The 26,657-nt window shown below is 36.5% G+C and overlaps 1 protein-coding gene across 4 annotated transcripts in view; it reads right to left on the bottom strand.

The window, feature by feature from the left end:
• beat-IIb (beaten path IIb) overlaps nt 1-26,657 on the bottom strand; it is a 456,801-nt gene that overhangs the window by 158,350 nt on the left and 271,794 nt on the right. For all 4 annotated transcript variants that reach the window (XM_067772209.1, XM_067772183.1, XM_067772202.1 and 1 more), the window contains exons 3-4: nt 14,321-14,535; nt 8,853-8,988 (exon numbers count right to left, since the gene is read on the bottom strand). In XM_067772209.1, coding sequence (XP_067628310.1) covers nt 8,853-8,988; nt 14,321-14,535 — 351 coding nt within the window. The remainder of the gene's footprint in view (nt 1-8,852; nt 8,989-14,320; nt 14,536-26,657) is intronic.

The following is a 26,657-nucleotide window of genomic DNA, read 5'->3' as shown; positions in this document are numbered from 1 at the left end:
CATATCGTACAAACACATTCTAGAGTCACCCTGGCCCACCCTAATGGCGATATCTCTAAAAGGCGTCCACCTATCGACCTAATGCCCACTTCCTCTTAAAATGCTCAGTAACACCTTTCGTTTGATACCCATATCGTACAAACATTCTAGAGTCACCCTTGGTCCACCTTTATGGCGATATCTCGAAAAGGCGTCCACCTATAGAACTAAGGATTACTCCCTTTTAAAATACTCATTACCATCTTTCATTTGATACCCATATCATACAAACACATTCTAGAGTCACCCCTGGCCCACCCTAATGGCGACATTTCGAAAAGGCGTCCACCTATAGACCTATTGCCCACTCCCTCTTAAAATGCTCAGTAACACTTTTCGTTTGATACCCATATCGTACAAACAAATTCTAGAGTCAGCCCTGGTCCACCTTTATGGCGATATCCCTAAATGGCGTCCATCCATAGAACTATGGCCTACTCTCTCTTAAAATACTCTTTAATACCTTCCATTTGATACACATGTCATACAACCACATTCCAGGGTTCCCTAGGTTCATTTTCCTACATGGTGATTTTCCTTATTTTGTCTCCATAGCTCTCAACTGAGTATGTAATGTTCGGTTGCACCCGAACTTAGCCTTCCCTACTTGTTAATACTCAGTTGAGCAGAGCTCACAGAGTATATTAAGTTTGATTGGATAACGGTTGGTTGTACATATATAAAGGAATCGAGATAGATATAGACTTCCATATATCAAAATAATCAGGATCGAAAAAAAAATTTGATTGAGCCATGTCCGTCCGTCCGTCCGTCCGTCCGTCCGTTAACACGATAACTTGAGTAAATTTTGAGGTATCTTGACGAAATTCGGTATGTAGGTTCCTGAGCACTCATCTCAGATCGCTATTTAAACTGAACGATATCGGACTATAACCACGCCCACTTTTTCGATATCGAAAATTTCGAAAAACCGAAAAATTGCGATAATTCATTACAAAAGACAGATAAAGCGACGAAACTTGGTAGATGAGTTGAACTTATGACGCAAAATAGAAAATTAGTAAAATTTTGGACAATGGGCGTGGCACCGCCCACTTTTAAAAGAAGGTAATTTAAAACTTTTGCAAGCTGTAATTTGGCAGTCGTTGAAGATATCATGATGAAATTTGGCAGGAACGTTACTCCTATTACTATATGTACGCCTATTAAAATAGTAAAATCGGAGAAGGACCACGCCCACTTTTAAAAAAAATTTTTTTTTAAAGTAAAATTTTAACAAAAAATTTTATATCTTTACAGTATATAAGTAAATTATGTCAACATTCAACTCCAGTAATAATATAGTGCAACAAAATACAAAAATAAAAGAAAATTTCAAAATGGGCGTGGCTCCGCCCTTTTTCATTTAATTTGTCTAGAATACTTTTAACGCCATAAGTCGAACAAAAATTAACCAATCCTTTTGAAATTTGGTAGGGGCATAGATTTTATGACGTTAACTCTTTTCTGTGAAAATGGGCGAAATCGGTTTATGCCACGCCCAGTTTTTATACACAGTCGTCCGTCTGTCCTTCCGCATGGCCGTTAACATGATAACTTGAGCAAAAATCGACATATCTTTAATGAACTTAGTTCACGTACTTACTTGAACTCACTTTATCTTGGTATGAAAAATTAACGAAATCCGCCTATGACCACGCCCACTTTTTCGATATCGAAAATTACGAAAAATGAAAAAAATTCCATAATTCTATACCAAATACGAAAAAGGGATGAAATATGGTAAGGTAATTGGACTGTTTTATTGAAGCGAAATATAACTTTAAAAAAAACTTTATAAAATGGTTGTGACACCTACCATATTAAGTAGAAGCAAATGAAAAATTTCTGCAGGGCGAAATAAAAAACCCTTAAAATCTTGGCAACTATTACATATATAAATAAATTAGCGGTATCCAACAGATGATGTTCTGGGTCACCTTGGTCCACATTTTGGTCGATATCTGGAAAACGCCTTCACATATACAACTACCACCACTCCCTTTTAAAATACTCATTAACTCCTTTCGTTTGATACCCATATTGCACAAACGAATTCTAGAGTCACCCCTGGCCCACCTTTATGGCGACATCTCGAAACGGCGTCCACCTATGGAACTAAGGCCCACTCCCTTTTAAAATACTCATTAACACCTTTCATTTGATACCCATATCGTACAAACATATTCTAAAGTCACCCCTGGTCCACCTTTATTGCGATATCTCGAAAAGGCGAACAGCTATAGAACGAAGGCCCACTCCCTTTTAAAAATACTCATTAACACGTTTCATTTGATGCCCATATCGTACTAACAAAGTCTAGAGTCACCCCTGTCCCACCTTTATGACGATATCTCGAAACGGCGTCCACCTATACAGCAACCACCACTCCCTTTTAAAACCCTCATTAATACCTTTAATTTGATACCCATATCGTACAAACACATTCTAGAGTCACCCCTGGTCCACCTTTATGACGATATTTCGAAAATGCGACCACCTATACAGCAACCACCACTCCCTTTTAAAACCCTCATTAATACCTTTAATTTGATACCCATATCGTACAAACACATTCTAGAGTCACCCCTGGTCCACCTTTATGACGATATTTCGAAACGGCGTCCACCAATAGAATTAAGGCCCACTCCCTTTTAAAATACTCATTAACACCTTTCGTTTGATGCCCATATTGTACAAACAAATTCTAGGGTCACCCATGGTCCACCTTTATGGCGATATCTCGAAACGGCGTCCACCTATGGGACTAAGGATTACTCCCTTTTAAAATACTTATTAACACCTTTCTTTTGATACCCATATTGTACAAACAAATTCTAGGGTCACCCCTGGTCCACCTTTATGGCGATATCTCGAAACGGCGTCCACCTATGGAACTAAGGATTACTCCCTTTTAAAATACTCATTAACACCTTTAATTTGATACCCATATCTTACAAACGCATTCTAGAGTCAACCCTGATCCACCTTTATGGCTATATCCCTAAATGGCATCCACCTATAGAACTATGGCCCACTCCCTCATAAAATACTCTTTAATACCTTTCATTTGATACACATGTCATACAAACACATTCCAGGGTTTCCCTCGGTTCATTTTCCTACATGGTTATTTTCCTTTATGTTGTCACCATAGCTCTCAACTGAGTATGTAATGTTCGGTTACACCCGAACTTAACCTTCCTTACTTGTTTATACTCAGTTGAGCAAAGCTCACAGAGTATATTAACTTTGATTGGATAACGGTTGGTTGTACAGGTATAAAGGAATCGAGATAGATATAGACTTCCATATATCAAAATCATCAGGATCGAAAAAAAATTCGATTGAGCCATGTCCGTCTGTCCGTCCGTCTGTCCGTTAACACGATAATAACTTGAGCAAATTTTGAGGTATCGTGATGAAATTTGGCTTGCGGGTTCCTGAGCACTTATCTCAGATCGCTATTTGAAATGAACGATATCGGACAATAACCACGCCCACTTTTCCGATATCGAAAATTTCGAAAAACCGAAAAAGTGCGATAATTCATAACCAAATACGCATTAAGCGATGAAACTTGGTAGGTGAGTTGAACTTATGACGCATTTCTATTAGTAAAATTTTGGACAATGGGCGTGGCACCGTTACTCCTATTACTATATGTATGCTTAATAAAAATTAGCAAAATCATAGAACGACCTCGCCCACTAAAAAAAAATGTTTTAAATTCAAATTTTAACAAAAAATTTAATATCTTTACAGTATATAAGTAAATTACGCCAACATTCGGTTCCGGTAATGGTATAGTGCAATAAAACACAAAAATAAAAGAAAAGTTCAAAATGGGCGTGGTCCCGCCCTTTTTCATTTAATTTGTATAGGATACTTTTAACGCCATAAGTCGAACAAAAATTAACCTATCCTTTTCAAATTTGGTAGGGGCATAGATTTTATGGCGTTAACTGTTTTCTGTGAAAATGGCGAAACCGGTTGAAGCCACGCCCAGTTTTTATAAAAAGTCGACCGTCTGTCCTTCCGCTCGGCCGTTAACACGATAACTTGAGCAAAAATCGATATATCTTTACTAAAATCAGTTCACGTACTTATCTGAACACACTTTGTAGTGGTATAAAAAATGGCCGAAGTCCGGCTATGACCACGCCCACATTTTCGATATCGTTAGCAAAAATGAAAAAAGATGCCATAATTCTATACCAAATACGAAAAAAGGAAGGAAACATGGTAATTGGATTGGTTTATTGACGCAAAATATAGCTTTAGAAAAAAGCTTTGAAAAATGGGTGTGACACCTACCATATTAAGAAGAAGAAAATGAAAAAGTTCTACAGGGCGAAATCATAAGGCCTTGGAATCTTTTCAGGAATACTGTTCGTGGTATTACATATATAAATAAATTAGCGGTACCCGGCAGATGATGGTGTGGGTCACCCTGGTCCACATTTTGGTCGATATTTCGAAAACACCTTCACATATAAAACTACCACCACTCCCATTTAAGATACCCATTAACACCCTTCATTTGATACCCATACCGTACAAACAAATTATAGAGTCACCCCTGGTCCACCTTTATGGCGATATCCCTAAATTACGTCCACCCATAAAACTATGGCCTACTCCCTCTTAAAATACTATTTAATACTTTCCATTTGAAACCCATGTTACACAAACATATTCCAGGCTTACCCTAGGTTCATTTTTCCTTATCTAGTCTCCATAGTTCTCAGGTGAGTATGTAATGTTCGGTTACACCCGAACTTAGCCTTCCTTGCTTGTTTTAAATGTATGTATGTATATCTGTGTGCGTGTAATTCTCTCTTTCTAACATATGTAAGTACTGGTATCGGTGCACGTTCAAGTAGCTTTTGGTGATGACAAAATGTATTCTAACCAAAAATACGGCATATGTATGCACGTATATGATATATATGTCTATATATATATAGTAATGTATGATGAATTTAGAAACCAGTATACATATGTGTCAGCAACGTATCTGAAGGTATGTGTCTATGAAGTATCCTTTGGGTTCAAGTATTATAATTGTTGTGCTTTCTCTCTTTTTGCTTATAGTTATGTTATGCTATATTTCTTAGCAAACGAATTTATTGTTTGGTTTGTGAATAAATAACCCTCGAATGTGATGGAATTTAAAAATTTTAAATAATTATTTTATATAAACCGACAAATTAATATTAAACCTCCCATATTTATTATTTAACTTCAAGTTTTCATACATTTTTTATTAAAAACAAGTAAGGAAGGCTAAGTTTGGTTGTAACCGAACATTATATACTCAGCTGCCAAAATACAGCTTGCAAAACTTTTAAATTACCTTCTTGTCCAAAATTTTATTTTATCCACCTACCCATCTACCAAGCTTCATCGCTTTATCCGTCTTTGGTAATGAGTTATCGCACTTTGAAATTTTCGATATCGAAAAAGTGGGCGCGGTTATAGTCCGATTTCGTTCATTTTGAATAGCGATCTGAGATGAGTGCCCAGTAACTTACATGTCAAGTTTCATTAACACATTGACTGCCACGTCTCACATATATGTGTGACACTGTACTATGCGGCTTACGCCACGTCAGACACATATGTCCGACACGACTCTCGCCATGTCACACAGCAACGATTGACGGTAAATATGATTTTATTGCAATAATAAATTATATGGCTTCCCATGAAGTTTCTGTTGTAGTGGCTTCGGCGTAGCTCAAAAAACAATTGGAAAAAAATTGGTTTTGAAAAAAAAAAAATTAATTCATTTTATAACAGTAACAAAAAATTGTTTACATGTTATTTTTATAAAGTAGTTATACAAATGAACCCATTAAACTGGTTTGTGGTGATTCCCAAAACATTTTAAACACATGAATGGCTCTTTTAGCCTCCTTTCTGGCGATCGTAGTTTTTTGTACACTACAAAAGCATTTACTACTGATAATCCAAGCAGATATTTTGTACCCAGTTTACGGTACACTTTACGCCCTTCCTCAAAGTAGAGCTTGTATGACGACGATGTATTTTGATGTTTAGCCAATGTTTTTGTCGTGCATATATGTCCGTCATGGCCCTGAAATAAAAAAAGTCGGTAGGCGCCACGTCGAACATATGTGTGTGACATACTAATTAGTTAAAAACTGCCTGTTTCTAAGCAGAAAATATTACCAGTACTACCCTAAATTCCAATTTTGATGTCCCTGATGACATTTAAAAAAAAATGCTGTGGCCCCAGCATCTTATTTCCTGAAAGTGCCTTGGCAGTCAATGTGTCAAAATACCTCAAAATTTACTCAACTTATCGTGTTCACGGACAGAAGGACGGACGGACATGGCTAAATTAATTTCTTTTTTCGCCCAGATTATTTTACTATATAGAAGTCTATATCTATCTCGATTAGTTTATCCCGTTACGGGGTACCGTTATACGAACAAAACTAATATACTTTGTGAGCTCTGCTCAGCTGAGTATAAAAAACGCGTGACTGAACGGCGACGCGAGGAGCTTCCGATGCTGGCTGAAAAGAAAATCTACCGAACAACCCGCGGATGATGGTGGAGGGTTTTAATACCGGCGCATATTCCTGCAGAAATGATAACGGCGATCTGTTACCTCCTTTTTCCACCGCCAAGAAAACCGGAGTCGTAAAATTATCTCCTTTTGGCATATATCCCACTTATACAACCGGGGTTGGCACATCGACAATTTTAACGTACTCTCTCTTACTTGAAGTTTTGAGGTAGTCACTACCTGGTTATATGAGCCCATCTGTCGTAGAGCTTAAGACTTTCTTGTCTTGTGTATGCAGATGAACTGGTTCGTTGCCCTGGGACTGGGTCTTTTTGCCTCTTGAAAGCAATTATTATTTAAATTTTATACCTTCAATGACTTTATGATGATTTTTATTGTGTATTTGTAATATGTCTGCTCCTCCATCATTATCTTTTCGTTGACTTCAAAGCCGCATTTGACAGCGCGAAAATAAGCTGCTTGTGTGCTGCCATGTCCGAATTTAAGTTCCTTGTAAAATTAGTAGGGCTCTGCCCAACGGACGAGGATTGTAAAATACATCTCCAAGTCATCTGAAATCAAACAATACTTACTTGATTTTTTTAATGCGATTTCTTTAAAATAATACTGCAGAACTAAATTCTAGCAGCCGAACTAAACCCTAATTGTACAATCTATTACAAGGGCGTACAATTACTGGCGTATGCTGATGATGTTGATATTTTTGGCTTGAAAAAAATGCGCTCTGAGTTCGGCCTTCTCTGGATTAGACAAAGAACTTGCTGTTATCCAAAAACGAACCAGAGCACTCACGCCTTGACAGTCATGTCACTGTTGACGAATATATGTTCGAGATTGTGAAGGATTTCGTTTATTTGGGATCCAGAATTATCAACAAAAACAATTTCAGCTAAGAAATCGAGTAAAGGGTAACTTTTGTCGACGAACAAAAATCACACTCTCCGAGGCGTTCACCATACTTGTTCTGATGTATGGCTCGACACCATGAACGGTGTTAAGAGAAGATGGAATCGTTCTTGGAGTGTTCGAAGGAAAAGAAGGTTTTTGGTCCATTCCGTGATGCCGACAGCAATTGACGAAGGAGGTATTATTATGAGCTGTATGAGCTTTACGCAGATGTGAGGATGAATAAAAATAAATGTAAGGCGCGATAACCTCTGAAGAGATCTAAGGCCGAGCTTCTCTTCCAATTTGCGTCGTGCTCCTCTTGATTTTCCCTACAAATTGGCCGGACGGGACCTACATGTTTTATGCCGACTCCGAACGGCATCTACAAAGCAGATGAGTTTTCACTGAGAGCTTTTCATGGCAGAAATACACCCGGAGTGCTTGCCAAACACTGCCGAGGGGCGACCCCGCTTAGAAAAATTTTCTTCTAATTGAAAAATCTTATTTCTAAAATTTTGATGTTGCTCTGCCCGGGAGTTGAACCCAGGGCATACGGTGTGATAGGCGGAGCACGCTACCATCACACCACGGTGACCGTGAAGATAGTGCAGCGAATAAAAACCCAGAGGCTTCTCTGGCTAGGTCATGTTTTGTGAACGAGCGAAGACGCTCTGGATAAGAAATTATATCAGTCGAAACTGCAGTTGTAATGTAGCTGAAATAGGAGCTACTCCCACTGAGTTAAGAGTGGCAAGTGGAGGAAGTCATGACCTCCCTTGGTGCCCCAATTGGCGTAAGTATTTGCGAAACAGGGATGGCTGGCGTGACTTTTTACGAAATTGCCAATATAGCTTAGGCCCTTAAGCGCCAACAATTGATGATGTTTCTTTTTTTCTTTCATATAAAAAATAAATACATACATATATATTCTTTTCATAAGAAAGAGTGCTATTTTAATATTTGTTGCTGGAAGCTTTAACTTATTTATTAAGTTTAAGTTGTAAAATGCCACATTATTCATTAAACTCAACTAAATGTCTGCTTATCAACACTTTACACTTTCTTCGTTGAGATTTCTTTTGTAACTCTTTCCCATCTAACGTTTGGCTCGTTAGTTACATTTTATTTTCAGTCATTTAGTTTCAATGCATAAAAGTTAATTGAAATTTTTTTCAATTACAAATGCACATAATTAGCCGAAAGTTTAAACCCGAAAAACGTCAAAGTTTTGGCCGTTGAGCGTTAAAATGTGGCCACAAATATAGGTAAGAACTGAGAAATGACTTTCTTATTACTTATACTTACTAACTAAAGAAGAATAAGAAAAAGAAGAAAAAGTATCGAAATGTATGAACAAACTTACCTACAACTTGTACTTGTGCATAAGCAGTGGAGGTGGAGAAAAGTGGTGCATCAGCCGTGACTTCACAAGAAAAGTTACCAGATAAACCGAAGTTCACGTCGCGTAAGACAACTTGGGTGGCATTGGAAATATGTTCCTGTGAAAATAGATGTAATAGACAAAAAGCATAAATTATGGAAAATGGTAGATACATTTTGATCACGTGCAATATTATTTTAAAGAATAAAATATGTAAGTAAGCGTTGAGATGACTGAGTATATATTTTTATATAGCCAATTCTTGTTTTGAAATTACAATCACTAGAGTTCGGCCCATGGCTGAAGAAGTTACTTTGCTTTTGCTTTCGTTTGGTTAGTTTTCTTGCCTTACCTTTCCTTTCCTTTCCTTTCCATTCCTTACATTTCCTTTCCTTTCCGTTGTTTTTTCTTGCCTTACCTTTCCTTTCCTTTCCCTTCCTTTTGTTTTCTCTTCTTTCCTTTCCTTTCCTTTCCTCTCCTTTCCTTTCTTTCCTTTTCTTTCATTTCCGTACGCTTCCTTTCCTTTCCTTTCTTTTCCTTTCCATTCCTTTCCTTTCCTTTCCTTTCCTTTCATTTCCTTTCCTTTCATTTTCTTTCGTTTTCTTTTCTTTTCTTTTCCTTTCCTTTCCTTTCTTTTCTTTTTCTTTTCTTTTCTTTTCTTTTCTTTTCTTTTCTTTTCTTTTGTTTTATTTTCTTTTATTTTCGTTTCTATTCTATTCTATTCTATTCTCTTCTATTCTATTCTATTCTATTCTATTCTATTCTATTCTATTCTATTCTATTCTATTCTATTCTATTCTATTCTATTCTATTCTATTCTATTCTATTCTATTCTATTCTATTCTATTCTATTCTATTCTATTCTATTCTATTCTATTCTATTCTATGCTATTCTATTCTATTCTATTCTATTCTATTCTATGCTATTCTATTCTATTCTATTCTATTATATTCTATTCTATTCTATTCTATTCTATTCTATTCTATTCTATTCTATTCTATTCTATTCTATTCTATTCTATTCTATTCTATCCTATTCTATTCTATTTTATTCTATTCTATTCTATTCTATTATATTATATTCTATTCCATTCTATTCTATTCTATTCTATTCTATATTTTCTATTCTATTCTATTCTATTCTATTCTATTCTATTCTATTCTATTCTATTCTATTCTATTCTATTCTATTCTATTCTATTCTATTCTATTCTATTCTGTTCTATTCTATTCTGTTCTATTCTATTCTATTCTATTCTATTCTATTCTATTCTATTCTATTCTATTCTATTCTATTCTATTCTATTCTATTCTATTCTATTCTATTCTATTCTATTCTATTCTATTCTATTCTATTCTATTCTATTCGATTCTATTCTATTCTATTCTATTCTATTCTATTCTATTCTATTCTATTCTATTCTATTCTATTCTATTCTATTCTATTCTATTCTATTCCATTCTATTCTTTTCTTTTCTTTTCTTTTCTTTTTTTCTTTTCATTTCCTTTCCTTTCCTTTCGTTTCTTTTCCTTTCCTTTTTTTTCCTATCCTTTCATTTCCTTTCCTTTGCATACCTTGACTTTATTTTCCCATCCAGTCTTTTTCTTTCCTTTATTCACTAAATAGAATAGCAAATGTTTTCCCAAAGTAAATCGAACATTTATCTTGTTTAACAAAGTTTATTCGAGCAACTTTGTGGAATATACTTTACATTCCCTCCATGCCCTATTGTTGTTGTGGTTGTTATTGCAGCGATAAAGTCACTCGCCAAATGTTTTGGGATTTATTTGCGATGGTCGGTGTCTATATCCGGCACGTACCGGTAACAAGAATCATTATGGGTTGAACCCGATCGTGTCGAGAATTATTTAGTTCCATTAAGAGCTTGGGGTAAGTTTATGTCAACAATTAGCTTAATTTGCGCAGCACTTTTAATCCCTCGCTGCCCTGACCATTCTATCTAATGTCTTTTACGGAGAAAATTTTCCAATCACCGTAATGATAATTAGAAATATATACTCCTGGTCTAGAACTAGGTATAAAGCCGCAAAAAATGATTAGCTTGATAATAGATGCATTTTGGCAGTTCTGAGCTGCAGTGGGAGACAGTTTCCATCGCCTAGGACATCAACAAATTAAAATTATCAGTTGAAAGCATGCGAAAGAGATTGAGAGTGAACTTGTAACGGTTGCAAAAGTACTATAAATGCACCAAATTGGAACTTTAAATATACCCTCAGGATATATTTATTAATTCGCTAATAAAAAAACAGCGACTACATTAAAACCACCTTCAAATAAAATAGTTAAGAACGCGGTAAAAAAGTTTGTAAAAGGGGGCGTGGAATGAGTGCTTTGGAGACAAATGTTGGAGTTGAATGTTGACATAATTTACTTATACCTATTAGACTGGGTTGATTTATTAACCGATTTCGCGCCATCGATTTTTCGATAGGATTTGGGCTCAGAAAAAAAGATCCACTACGCATACCCAAAAAAGTAATTTTCCAGCCTGCGAAATTTCATCGATTTTTTCGATATTTATGCATTTTTTCATTTTCGAGTCTCCAAATAATTTTTTATGTATTTTTTTCGTGTCAATTGGAAAATACAAAATTGGTAAATGCAGTTTTGGAAAAAAAAGAAATTTCTGTTGTGGAGATTTAGAAGAATTTTGGTCGAAAAATCAACTTTTTTTTTGGCAGACTCGAATATTATTTTTTTGGGTATGCGCAGGGAAACTTTTTTTCCTGAGCCCAAATCCTATCGAAAAATCGATGGCGCGATATAGGTTAACTTTCGTCCATACAAGTCGACCCAACCCAATATATACTGTAAAGATATTAAATTTTTTGTTAAAATTTGACTTAAAAAAAATTTTTTTTTTAAGTGGGCGTTTTTTATTTAGTGCATATAGTAATGTTCCTGCTAAATTTCATAATGATATCTTCAACGACTGCCAAATTACAGCTTGTAAAATTTAAATTACCTTCTTTTTAAAGTGGGCGGTACCACGCCCATTGTCCAAAGTTTTACTAATTTTCTATTCTGTGTCATAAGGTTAACCCACCTACCAAGTTTCATTTCTTTATCCGCCTTTGGTAATGAATTCTCGCACTTTTTCGGTTTTTCGAAATTTTCGATATCGAAAAGTGGGTGTGGTTATAGTCCGATTTCGTTCATTTTAAGTAGCGATCTGACATGAGCGCCCAGGAAGTTACATACCAAATTTTATTAAGATACCTTAAAATTTACTCAAGTTATCGTGTTTACGGGCATACGGACGGACATGGCTAAATGAATTTCTGTTTTCGCCCAGATTATATATAGAAATCTGATATCTATCTCGATTGGTTTATGCCGTTACGGGGTATCGTTTTGTGAACAAAATTAATATACTCTGTGAGCTCTGCTCAGCTGAGTATAAAAACTAAACTCAATGTTTTTACGAATTGGCGGTGCTTGGCTTGAGAGTTTTTTATGGAATTGATACACTAAAATCGTTTGCCGAACCAATGTCGAGGGGCTATCCAATCCGCCGCAAGCTCTTCTAATATTCTTTCAACATACTAATGACTTTAGATTCAAAACTCCGAATTTGAGTTAATAGGTTGTAAAATCGTTCATGTTTATTTTTTGGCATCCTTCAAGTTACTCTAAACAAACGTGCCGCTCAATTTATTCAAGCTCACATCGCCTTTTGCCGGCAAATGGTATGCATTCCATGGTCAAAAACTCTAGACGGCAGACAAAACATCATACAGCTCGTCTCCTATTACCATCATCGCCAAAGATGCTAATTAAGCCATTAAAGCTGCTAATAATCTAAAGCAGTAAGGCCGGATGGTATTGCCAAGCCGGTGCTCAAAAACCTTAGTTATGAGACTAAAATGTCTGACGCTCGTCTTCAGCCTGTCCTTCTCCACTTTCATCTTCCCTGAAAAATGGAATATGAGTTACCTAAGCCTGTAAAACTAGTAGGATAGGAGACTCATATTGTCCCATATCTCTCCTATCGCCAGTGGCGAAGACACTTGAAGATTTCCTTTCGAAAATTATCACCGCGCTATACGCCACCAACACACAAATAAATTCTGGTACTGAGTGAAGAACAGTATGTTATTCAAGACTTCGAAGGGTCCAACGAAGAAGGCGGGCTGTAAATTATCTATGTGGTCGGGGCATCGGTGCAGTTCAGGAGCGTAACATAAAAACTAGTTATTGTTAACTAAAAATGCGTTGCTACAGGGCGGTATCCTTTCCACATTTAACATTTACATATCGAAGCTCCTTTCCCCACTTCTCGCTAGAAAGAGTCAGAATTTGTATCCTACGCCCATGACTTAATAATAATGGCAACAGGTCTTTGCCCACCCATTGACGAGCTATGCTATAAAATTGGGCAAATATCTCCAACGTCTCTGCACCCCTTCACCTCGAGAAATCTAGAACTCTCACCGACTTAATCCTAAATGATGGCACTATGCTAACAAATCGCTTCCACCAAAAAATACAGGCTGTGCCTTCAATAAGGATCTACATTTTGCTGAACATGCATATGTATCTTAAGTCCAGGTCATAATAAAATACTCAAATCTCTTGCCGCGCATAGACAAAGAAACAATCATAATCACTTATGAAGCAATAGTAGGATGGCCTTTATGCAACGCGTCCCCAACAAAATCGCCGAGCATAAACTAAACTGTAAGCCTGTAAAAACACCACGCTCAGAACTGCCACGGGAAGTCTTATTATGTCTCCAGAACACCACCTTAACAATGAGGCGAGAGTTCTCCACATTAAGGAGTTTCGGCTGAAGAACCAGATTGAAGAGTCCCCGCCTACCAGGAACAAAAGAAGTCAGTTCTTTAAGCACTATAAAGGAACTCGTCACTTAAGAAGTCAGCCGTATAAAGAAGGCAGCATGAATTGGCCCTCAGATTCGCAAAAAGTCGTCGATTCACTAAGCCAACAGTTGCCCGGTGTACCACGTTCCCAAAGACAAATACCCTGTACTCACAGTTAAGGAGAACAACCACCCCAGGTAGACGCATGTTACTCGAGCTAAACTTCGATCTGGATACTGTAATAGGTTAAACATTTACTTTTCCAGAATCAACCCCGACAAACCCAATATATATTCGGCTTGTAATGTGTCCCAACATAATACCAACCACGTTTTTGATTGCAATGACCAACGCCTCTAACACCCCTATCCCTTTTTTAAACCTGCAAATTTCCTTGGACTCCAGAGAGAGGTTATTGATAAAAATTGGTGAGTGATCGCACCTATTGAATGGGGTGCGAACAACTGCTACAACATCAACAACAACATCACCGTCCCGAAGATCTTTGTTTAACAAGTAACTTGCTGACTACATATTAGCAGCATTTTGATGTATATGATAAAGTTTTGCAGCGAATTTCTTAAATTTATGAATTACTCACATCAACTTTTATGCCCGGATATTGAAAATATTTTACATTAGGAAATTCACCGGGCGTATAACGATAAAACTCATAATTGCCGCGATAATATTTTATTGAATAAAGTGGGGCGCCTTCAAGCGCATATTGGCAGCGTAGGATGACCGAATGGCCGCGACGCACAGCTGGCGGTTCAATGAATAAATTGACATTGCTGAGGGCGGCATGTGCACAATCTGAAAGAAAAACAAAAATGTTGTGATGTTTTAATGTAAACGGTAAATAGGTGAAAAAAAAAAATAATGATTTCATGCTTGAGAGTAAGTAAGAAATAAGTTTTTCAAGGTAATGCTATCAACAAAAAGTTTCTTATTTTACAAAATCTACTTCATTTCAAAAACATCTGTTATCATAGACGACCGAGAGTTCAAAGATCTATATCCAACTATTCAATGAATCAAATACACTTTGTATACAATTTGACGAACCATAAACTAGTTTGCATTTCGTTGGCTGGAAAGAACTTTTCTCTTGATATGGAAAACCTTTGGAAATATGCAGCAAAGGAAGTGGTAGGGCCTTCCTAATTTTTGGCTTGGTCTTCATCAGGTTATAGAGTACGCGCCAAGGAAATATGGCTGCTTAGTTTACTACTGCTTGATACTAAAATGCTATAACCATAAATACTCTGCTAAAAAATCATAAGACGTCAGGTAACGATGAACTAACTACCGAGCTTCTCAAATACGGAAGCGAAGAGTTGGCAAAGGGCACATGCACCAACTCCTACGTAAAACAGGGTCGGATGAGGCCATGACTTTTTTATTGGACGTTGGGGTAATGCACTACCCTCAAGTGGCCCAATTAAAGTAGGCTAATCCTGTTCGTGGGTCCTCACCCTGTGGACCGCCGTTAGGCATAACGTCACGGAGAGGAAAGCGATTTAGTCGCCACTACCTCGTATGCGCATTTCTCTGCGCTCTCTTTCAGCATGCATCAATTGCGTCATAACTATAAAGGCCATATTGCTCCCAGCAGTCCAATAATCTATTTATCCGCACATTCGGGGCGCTAAATTCCTAATGGAAGCCTACTCTCCAAAAACTCTGTGTACAGAGAGTCTATCGCCATGAAAACGAGAGTAGTGATATACTACGTTTTCTGCGCTTTCCAATTCAGTGGGACAGTGTAGACAGAAAGGATCCTTATGTAGTTATTCCTTGAAACCGCCTTACCCGCTCAGTATCTGTGTGAGGTGGTTATACAGTTCGCCGTGTTTTCGCTCGTACCATTGCGCTAAAATCCGAACAAGCATCAATATCCAGCGCCCTTTTTTCGATCATTCCCACCTCTCTTGACAACTTACTATTGCTCGTGACCTTGCGCTTTACTTAGCGTATGCAGATGGTCGGCTGATTCCAATGCCATGCAGATCGGCCATTTTAGCTGAGAGTAGATCTACTGGGATTTTCCTGGTTAACACATGGATCGCGTCGTCGAAGCACATGCTATTCGTATAGCAGTAGCAGTAGTCTGCTAGTATATCTTTTTGGTGGACCATTTTAGATCCGTGCCATACTGGTGGTGCATATAATATTATCGAGCAGGTTACGTTTTATAATACTTAACGGGTTGCTTCACCTGCGCCGCCTTTGTTGAGCATTATTTGCGTTAGTGCTCCACTAAATCTAGGAACTTTCTCCCCAACGCCCTGAAGTGCTGCTGAAAAGTTAGATTTGGATCCATGTTTGTACCTAGATATTTCAAGAAAGGCTTTGAATTTATTTGATAATCTCCCATGGTTAGGACTAACTCACCCACAGTCTGCTTTAGCTCACCATACCCACTTATTTCTTATCTCTAGCCATCTCCAGCCCCATGTTTTTCAGCCATTCCTTGGGTTTCCCACGGCGGGATAACATAATGCTTGTAGCAGATCAAGTTACTTGGCAACAGCTACTACGACAATATTATCATTATATCCGACAATTTCCATTCCTCCGGGAAGGTCGATTTGTGTCACACCGTCATACATCGCTTTGATCGATTGCCTCCAGATAGGAATTTAAGTGTAAGTGCACAAGAAATGCGATCCCGCAAACCGCACCAATTACCAACCAACCTGCTTAATATAGCGTTTAATTTTCTAACTAGCGTACTTTGCGAAAGACTTTTGTGGTGAAGTCAATGAACTGACTGGATCTTATTAGTGCTGCTTCAGACCTAAGTCAAGATAAGGAAATCGATACTCTCCATTTTTTTGTCGAGTTCAAAACAGCCTTTGACTGCGCAAAAAGAATGATATGTCTGAATTTAAGTCAACTGCAAAGTTAATAAGGCTCCGCCAAATGAGGTTGAGCAACACCATCAGCTCTATAAGGATTGGGAAGGACATCTCCGAGTTATTCGAAACCAAATGAGGCCTCCAGCAAGTCGACCCGCTTTTGTGCGATTTTTTCAACATAACGCTTGGGAAGATAATTCTAGCAACAGAATTAATCCTTGATGGTATGGTGATTATTTTGACATTATTGGTCTTAACAAACGCGCTGTCAATACTGCCTGCACTGATTAGGACAAAGAGCAAAACAAACTGCGTCTTGCTATAAATGAAAAGAAAGGAGCATGGCATTCGCGCTGTGGCAGCCCCGCCAATGTTAGCGAATATAAAATCGAGACTGTGAAGGATTTAGTCTAATTGTAAATCAGCATTAGTATGTCAGCATATAAATCTTGCCCAAAAGTGTAACATTGGACTAAGTAGGCAATTCAAAACTAAAGTCCCCTCCTGATGATCGAAAATGACGCTCTAAAAGTCGCTCATCATACCTTTCCTGATGTACGGCTCGGAATAATGGACAGTATCGAGAGAAGATGAGTTGGATCATATTATGTTCGAGAGAAAAGATCTTCGGAAAAAAAATGTTTATGTGAGTGATGCCGAGGGCGAGTATCGCAGGCGGTAAAATGATGAACTGTATGAGTTTTACACAGATATGATGATAATGCAACGAATGATAACACAAAGAATAGGCTTGCTAAGTCATTTTTAGCGAATGTATGAAACCCTAACCGTATTGGTAGAGGCGAGTGGAGAAATACTTGATCTCCCTGGATGTTTCCAATTGGCATTAGTAACCGCGGAAAAGAAATAGCTGTAGGTTCATGTTGCGAAATGGCCAACATGGCTTGGTCGGATAAGCGCCAATGAATGATAATGATGAATATTTTCGGAAAAGATAAGAACTCCTCTTTACCATAATTTAGCCGCGAATGCGAGAGCGGCGCAAACAATTTTTTTCAAAATTTTTATTATTCATCAAAAGAATTTGGAAAAATGGTTCGCGCTCTAAAAGGCATTTATATTTTTCGGGCATGTAGTTACACAATTTAAAATACAAACATCTTTTAATTTATAGGTACTTAAACATGTGAACATCACAATAGCCCGCGTGTTGTGTTCCAGCCCAACAATTGATCTGATGTCAATTTTGTTGTCAATCAATATCGGAAAATGGCACGCTTCTATACCCGCTTAAAGCGTACATACACAGATTTTGGTTTTAAAATTTTGTTTGTTTTTGTTATATCTATTATACTTTATATATATGTGTGTACTAGGGTGGTTTTAAAAAATCGATGTCGGATTTTTATAGAGGCACCCCCTTAAAATGTTTAATTTTGTTAGATTTTAAGATTGCCAAAATTTGCGCACAATTGGAAACGTTAACCCATGCCACTGGGCCTCAAAGTTTTGAAATTCTCGATTTTTTGACAGTTTGGTGACTTCGGCGACCCATATCTCTGGAACGGCTAAAGCTATTTGTCCGTGGCATACATCATAGTAAAGGCGTTGCTGTTAAAAATATTTTATTTGCAGTATTTATCTGCTTGATTTGTTAAGATTTTTGTCACAATTTGGCTCTTTACGGTGTTTTGCACTGTCGGGTCAAACAATGCCAGGACAATAAGTTCAGGAGTAAGATACCACAGGCGATTTATCATTCTTTTAATTCCTTTCTTATATTTTTTGTCAATAATTTCGTATTTCAATAGATTTTCAGTGAGTTATAAGTCTTGGTTTGGTTCTAAACACGCTCTGGGGGCGTTAAACCTGGCTTTACAGTGGGTCCAGTGGCAGCGGTTAACATCTTCCAATTGTGTTCAAACTTTGGCAATCTTAAAATCTAAAGAAACATTTTTTGTTTACCCTATGAGATAAAACCACCCTAATGTGTACAGTACAGTCGGAAAGTATTAGAACAAGATGAAAAGAGTTGTTTTTGTCAGTTTATCGTATAATTTATTAAAATATTATTCACATATTAGCAGTAGTTTAAGACATTCAACGTAGTTCTATGATCCGAAAACATTTTTAATGAATTTTACTGAAAGTTCCGTGAAAATTTATAAGAAAACAGCGAGTATGTTACTTTAACCCAAGTTCGGCCAACGATTTTTACACATATTTTTGGCCGATGCACCCACCCCGGTATATTTTCTACTTAAAATTCATTAAGTTAGGATGTTACGGAAAATAAGGTAACACAATTTATAAAAATGTGTTTTTTTGAGGGGATAATATGAAAAAATCACCCCGGTGACTCGTCGGCTGAACTACGGTTAAGCGGTTTTCTTGAAAATGGCCACCTTTTGCACAATTTCGGTATTTTTTCCATGAGTTTTTGAAGTATTTGATATGGCATATTACTGCACGCTTCGTTCAAACAATCCCAGAGATCAGGAAGGCTTGTTGGCTTTAGATCTCTCACACGTCGGTGCAATTCTTCCCAGAATAGCTCGATGGGATTTAAATCGGGGGATTTTGGTGGCCACTCCATTGTATCAATGTCACCTGCGTCTTTTTTTCGTTCTTAATAAGAAGCGCAATGTTTTGCTGTATGTTTCGAATCGTTATCATGTTCGTAAATGAATCCACGACCAAACAAATCAATGCCAGATAGCGTTGGAGTACACTTTGATACCGCTGTTTTTATACTCAGTTGAGCAGAGCTCATAGATTATATTAACTTTTATTGGATAACGGTTGGTTGTACAGGTATAAAGGAATCGAAAGAGCTATAGACTTCCATATACCAAAATCATCAGGATCGAAAAAAAATTAGATTGAACTATGTCCGTCCGTCCGTCCGTCTGTCCGTTAACACGATAACTTGAGTAAATTTTGAGGTATCTTGATGAAATTTGGTATGTAGGTTCCTGGGCACTCATCTCAGATCGCTATTTAAAATGAACGATATCGGACTATAACCACGCCCACTTTTTCGATACCGAAAATTTCGAAAAACCGAAAAAGTGCGATAATTCATTACCAAAGATGGATAAAGCGATGAAACTTGGTACGTGAGTTGAACTGATGACGCTGAATAGAAAGGTAGTAAAACGTTGAACAATGGGCGTGGCACCGCTCACTTTTAAAAGAAGGTAATTTAAAATTTTGCAAGCTGTAATTTGGCAGTCGTTGAAGACATCATGATGAAATTTGGCAGGAACGTTACTCCTATTACTATATGTATGCTTAGTAAAAATTAGCAAAATCGGAGAACGACCACGCCCACTTTAAAAACAAATTTTTTTTAAGTCAAATTTTAACAAAAAATTTAATATCTTTACAGTATATAAGTAAATTATGTCAACATTCAGCTCCAGTAATGATAAGGTGCAACAAAATGCAAAAATAAACGAAAATTACAAAACGGGCGTGGCTCCGCCCTTTTTTATTTGATTTGTCTAGGATTCTTTTAATGCCATAAATCGAACAAAAATTTACCAATCCTTCTGAAATTTGGTAGGGGCTTAGATCCTGGGGCAGTAACTTATTTCTGTGAAAAAGGGCGAAATCGTTTGAAGCCACGCCTAGTTTTTATACGCAGTCGACCGTCTGTCCTACCGATCGGCCGCTAACACGATAACTTGAGCAAAAATCGATATATCTTTACTAAACTCAGTTCACGTACTTATCTGAACTCACTTTGTTTTGGCATAAAATGTGGCTGAAATCCGACTATGACCACGCCCACTTTTTCGATATCGAAAATTACCAAATACGAAAAAAGGCATGAAACATGGTATTTGGATTGGCTTATTGCCGCAAAAGATAACTTTAGAAAAAAACTTTGTAAAATGGCTGTGACACCTACCATATTAAGTAGAATGAAATGAAAAAGACCTGCAGGGCGAAATAAAAAACCCTTGAAATCTTGGCAGGAATACTGTTCGTGGTATTATATATATAAATAAATTAGCGGTATCCAACAGATGCTGTTCTGGGTCACCCTGGTCCACATTTTGGTCGATATCTGGAAAACGCCTTTATATATACAACTACCACCACTCCCTTTTAAAAGCCCCATTAATACCTTTAATTTGATACCCGTATCGTACAAACACATTCTAGAGTCACCCCTGGTCCATCTTTATGGCGATATATCGAAAAGGCGTCCACCTATAGAACTAAGCTACACTCCCTTTTAAAAAGACTCATTAACACCTTTCATTTGATACCCATATCGTGAAAACAAAGTCTAGAGTCACCCCTGGTCCACCTTTATGTCCATATCTCGAAAAGGCGACCACCTATACAACTACCACCTCTCCCTTTTAAAACCCTCATTAATACCTTTAATTTGATACCCATATCGTTCAAACATATTCTAAAGTCACCCCTGGTCCACCTTACCTTTATGGCGATATCTCGAAAAGGCGTCCACCTATGGAACTCAGACCCACGCCCTTTTAAAATACTCATTAACACCTTTCGTTTGATACCTATATTGTACAAGCGCATTCCAGAGTCACCCCTGGTCCACAATTATGCCGATATCTCGAAAAGGCGACCACCTACACAACTACCACCACTCCCTTTTAAAACCCTCATTAATACCTTTAATTTGATACCCGTATCGTACAAACGCATTCTGGAGTCACCACTGGTCCACCTTTATGGCGATATCTCGAAAAGGCGTCCACCTATAGAACTAAAACCCACGCCCTTTTAAAATACTCATTAACACCTTTCGTTTAGTACTCATATTGTACAAACGCATTCTAGAGTCACCCCTGGTCCGCCTTTATGCCGATATTCCGAAAAGGCGACCACCTATACAACTACCATCACTCCCTTTTAAAACCCCCATTAATACCTTTAATTTGATACCCATATCGTACAAACAAATTCTAGAGTCAACCCTGATCCACCTTTATGGCGATATCCCTAAATGGCGTCCACCTATAGAACTATGGCCCACTCCCTCTTAAAACACTCTTCAATACCTTTCATTTGATACACATGTCATACAAACACATTCCAGGATTACCCTCGGTTCATTTTCCTACATGGTTAATTTCCCTTATGTTGTCACCATACCTCTCAACTGAGTATGTAATGTTCGGTTACACCCGAACTTAATTTTCCTTACTTGTTTATAATGCGTTAAATTTTTTTCATTGACTAACATCAGCGTAGCTGAAACAGCCCCAAACAAACACTGAGCCACCGCCATGTTTCACAGTTGGCACAATGCAATCTGCTTTGAATCTTTCATTGACGTTTCTGCGAATATATTGACGCCTATGGCTACCGGAAAGTTCGAGTTTTAATTCGTCGGATGATAAAACTGATTTCCACTAATCCATTGTCCAGTCAATATGTTCTTGAGCGAACTTCAGTCTTTTCTTTTTATCTGCCTGGCCGTAGAAGTTGCTTTCTGACAGCAATGCGTCCAATCATACCTTTTTCTTTAAGCCGGCCTTTGACTGTCATGGGCGATATTTGTGATGCAGATTTGCGTCGATCGGCCTTACTTATTGCATATATTTTGTTGCCGATTCTTTGATTGGTCTATCTTGGTCGACCAGATCGTTTTCTGTTTTTGTGCAGTTTCCCGATATCTTCTAATGGCCGTATGAACTGAACACAGAGATATTTTCAAAAACTTGGCTATTTCTCGATAGTTTTTTGCAAAATAACGATTTGGGCTCGTATTTTGGTAGATATATCCTTTCACTTGACCATTTTCAATCTTGAAAAATAGAATCCTGAGGCTATTTCAACATCTACATCTTTTTTTTATCTTTTTCTAATACTTTCCGACTGTACTGTATATCTTAGTGATAAAAAAATTCAGTTTTAATGCCTTAAATTGCTATTGAGAAAAATTATCAAAATGGACCCTAAACCAAAAATTAAAACTTAAATGATGTATATAAACAAGCTTTAATTTTTTTACCCTATGAGATAAAACCACCCTAGTGTGTACATATAAGCCCATTCAATTTATGTATCTCATATAGCAGCATCACCATTTCCACTCAAATGTTAGGCCATCTCAGTCAGTAGGCCAGCTTTTAAAACGAATAGCACAAATCAATTAAAACTAAAATGTCACAGCATAGCAAAGTTTTTCTGGTTTCTAATTTTAAGCAATGTTTGTGTTATTTTTTTGCACTACCAAGCTCCGTTATATAAGCCTGGCGGTCCTTCACTCACATTGTAAAAAATGGAAAACGTGCTATAATATCACAAAGTTTGGTAAAATTTTAAATCGTTAGCAGGATTTTCAATTTTTTTTTCACTATTAGCTTTGTGATTAAAAAAAAAAATTACAAATATTGTGCATCGTGTCATATCTTTTTTAAATGGCTTTAGTTTTTTTTTTTAATTTTTTTTTTCATTGTCCCATGTCTATTTTTATATATTTTGTAGCATACTTGCTTTTTGTTTCTGGTGTCGCCGGTATTGATTGACAAATAGCACGTTTTAGTACGTCCTAACGATATGAAGCATTTGATTTGTTGTTGTAGTATTTTATATTTGATTTTATTAGAGTAGAAAAGCTTTTAGTTTGGGTCAAGTGTCAAATTGAATTTTTTGATAAAAACGTTTGGTTACAAATTTAATAGTAAAGTCTATAATTGATTGAATAGAAGCGATTTGGAATGAATGTGAATACACCAAAGTGTATCTGTTTATATAAAACCAAGCATTTCTTTCAAATCCCGACATTTCCGAACGTTTTCTAGCTCTTCACATCCTTTAAGTTTATTTCAGTGATGTTTCTTTCGAAATAATTACCACAACGCATACTCGTGGGTTCGAGATGAGCTCGAGGTCTTAACAATATTTTTTTTATCAATTTGAATCCAAGATCTTAGATATCAATTAGCCAATGAAACAATAACAAAATTGTAAATATATCCGCGTTATGGGGTAAAAGCGTAAATAAATATTGCACTATGGCATCATTGCCAGTAAGATAAATCCAATATACACATCGTTTTTTCGACAACTGTCACAACACTGTGAAAATAAATAAGCTAATTAGATATTTGAAATAAAAATTATGAAGACAAACAAACCTGCGCTGTGTAAGCAGAAGCGACAGAACTTCGCCGAAAAAACTTTGCCATTTAAAGAGCTTAACAGCTCCTGAAGAAGCTGTGGCAGTGGTTTAAAATCTGTTCTTTCTTCTATTCTATCTCACAAATTTTTCAAAAAAAAAAAAATGTATATATATATATATATATATATTAGAGCGGGTCAAATGTTTTGCCCATCCGGACTATAGCAAAAACGTAATCTGAAGAAGATTCTAAGAAAAATTGCTGAAGACACCTACCACTTAGTCCGATTTTGAGGTCCCCACTTTTGCAAAATAGATATTTTGCATTTGAATGTAGTGTTTGGCCAAAAAATCTTCATAGCTTCGGATATACTTATAGGAAAAATATCATATTGGGCTTACTTTTAAGGTATTTTACGTACATATCAAAATCTGTATTAAAATCTATAGTATTTTTGAATTTTAGTAGAGATATCAGGCTTAAATTATAAGAAATTTACCTAAAATGAACTTTTAACTACAATATAATCAAAATTTTTTCGTTCTGAGCTTATTTTAGCTGTAAAGAAAAATAAAAAGATGATACAAAAATTTTAAGGACTACCTTTATATAAATGGACCAAAAAATAGAAGGAAATTTTTCCTTTAATACACACATAATCTTGTTGAATTTTGACTAAAAAACTTTAACAATAGCTCTTGTAAAAGAATTTTGGGATTTAAAACTAAAAAGGTGGAGCGCAATCTTTCAATTTAAGAAGGCAAACCATGTACTTGGGATTAACTAATTGATTATTTAAAATTTAAGCACGCGCTCTACTTTTATAATTTTAAATCCCAAAATTCTTTTTTAGTCACAATTCAACAAGATTATGTGTGTATTAAAGGAAAAATTGCCTTCTATTTTTTGGTCCATTTATATAAAGATAGCCCTTAAAATTTTATCATCTTTTTATTTTCACTTTTTTAGTGCTGCCTACAAAAAGGCATTTGGAATTTTGGGTTCTGACTTACGGCCCAAGTTTCAGGTCTCTAGCTCACCGGGAAGTTACTTAAAAATCGATCACAAGATTCCCCCCGTTTTTAAAGGATTTGCAGTTATCTTGACTAGCGCGTCTCCTAGCTGAACTTTGTTTTCTATAGATTGTATTGTCACCAGGTCTCTAATTAAGTGCCAAGTATCAAGCCTTTAGGTAACCGGGAAGTTAGTTAAAAATGGATTGAAAGACTCCCAAATCAAAATCAATTTTCTTAATATCTCGATCCATGCGCCACCTAGCGAAATTTTTTTTGATCTAGTATTGCATTGTAACCAAGTTTCAGGTCTCTAGCTGACCAGCAACTTACTTAAAAATCGATCGAAAATTCCCTGCGTTTCTTCAGGGATTTTCGTTTATCTCGATTTGTCTGCCACCTGGCGGCTTTTCTTTTTCCACGAATTGTAGTGCCATCGACGCGCAAACTACGTGCTAAGTTTCAAGTCTCTGGATCAGCGAGAAGTTAGTTAAAAGTCGATCGCAAAATTTACATTTTAAAATTAATTTTCTGTATATCTCGATCCGTGCGCCTCCTAGCAGATTTTTTTTCACTTGCATTGTACAGTCTCCCAGATCTGAACTATGCTCTAAGTATCAAGTGTCTAGCTCAACGGGAAGTTACCGAAAAAGACTTTTCCGTGGGTTAAAAATTCGTATAGAAATGAAAGGACGAACATGAAAGCCACTTAATATAAAGGTATAAAAAAAATTCCATAAGAAATTTGCTAAAAATAATAATATAGTAGTTAAAAGTTCATTTTAGGTAAATTTCTCATAATACTTTTAAGTAAGCCCAATATGATATTTTCCATAATTCTATCAGAAGCTATGAAGATTTTTTGACCAAATCCTACATTCAAATGCAAAATATCAATTTTGCAAAAGTGGGGACCTCGAAATCGGACTTAGCGCTATGGCGTCTTCAGCAATTTTTCTTCTAATTATCTGTAGATTACGTTTTTGCTATACTACTGATGGGAAAAAATCCATCGATACAATTTGACCCGCTCTAATATATATCATAACAATAATAATGCCTAAAAAATTATTTTTAAGGTCTGTGACTATTTCTATAATTTGTTTTGACCTTTTTTTAATTTCAAGTGCAAAATTTCTCAAATTCTTCTGCATTTTTCTAAATTTAATTTCCCCATTTCTCAAATACATTTGCCGTTTTCTTGAATACATTTGCACTTTTCTCAAAAATTTTCCCTTTTCTTAAATGCATTTTTCAAATGCGTTTGACCTTTTCACAATTTCATTTGCCCAATTTCTAAACATTATTTGCCCTTTTCTCAAGTAAACTTCAAATCCTCCTGCCAGTTCCTCAAACACACTTCACCTTTTCTCAATTTCATTTACCCACTCCTCATATATATTTGCCTTTTTATCATATAGATTTAGGCTTTTCCCTTTGCCCAAATTTATTCCTCTATTTCTCAAAATTATTTGCCCTTTTCTCAAATGCATCTCCCTTTTTTCAAATACGTATGCCCTTTTCTCAAATTCATAAGTCCATTTCCCTAATACATATGACCTAATCTCAATTCAATTTGCTCATTTCTCAAATACATTCGTTCATTTTTCAAAATTCATTTGACTTTTCACAAATGCATTTGCCCCTTCTCAAATTCATTTGCCCATTTCTGAAATATATTGATCCTTTCCCAATCTCATTTGCCGTTTCTCAAACACGTTTGCCCTTTTTTCAAAAAAATTTTCCAATTTCTCTAAATCAACTTCCTTTTCCCAAAGTATATGCCCCTTTTTCAATCTCCCTCCAACTTGCCCATTGTAGGCCCAACTTGCGTATTGGCCTCGTGAATTACGTTTCAGTTTTTTTAGCATAACCATAAAAACAGCCACGACCATAAGGATAACCATAACTGCAAAAACTTTACCATACCGCAACCACCATAATAATGGTAATCGTGGGAAAATAGTAAGCGATGCTATATC

This window comes from Eurosta solidaginis, chromosome 1, assembly GCF_040869045.1.
Source record: "Eurosta solidaginis isolate ZX-2024a chromosome 1, ASM4086904v1, whole genome shotgun sequence".
In the NCBI taxonomy this organism is placed as follows: Eukaryota; Metazoa; Arthropoda; class Insecta; order Diptera; family Tephritidae; genus Eurosta; species Eurosta solidaginis.
The sequence above is the reverse complement of the archived record's forward strand: the minus strand, read 5'-3'. Positions and strand labels throughout refer to the sequence as shown.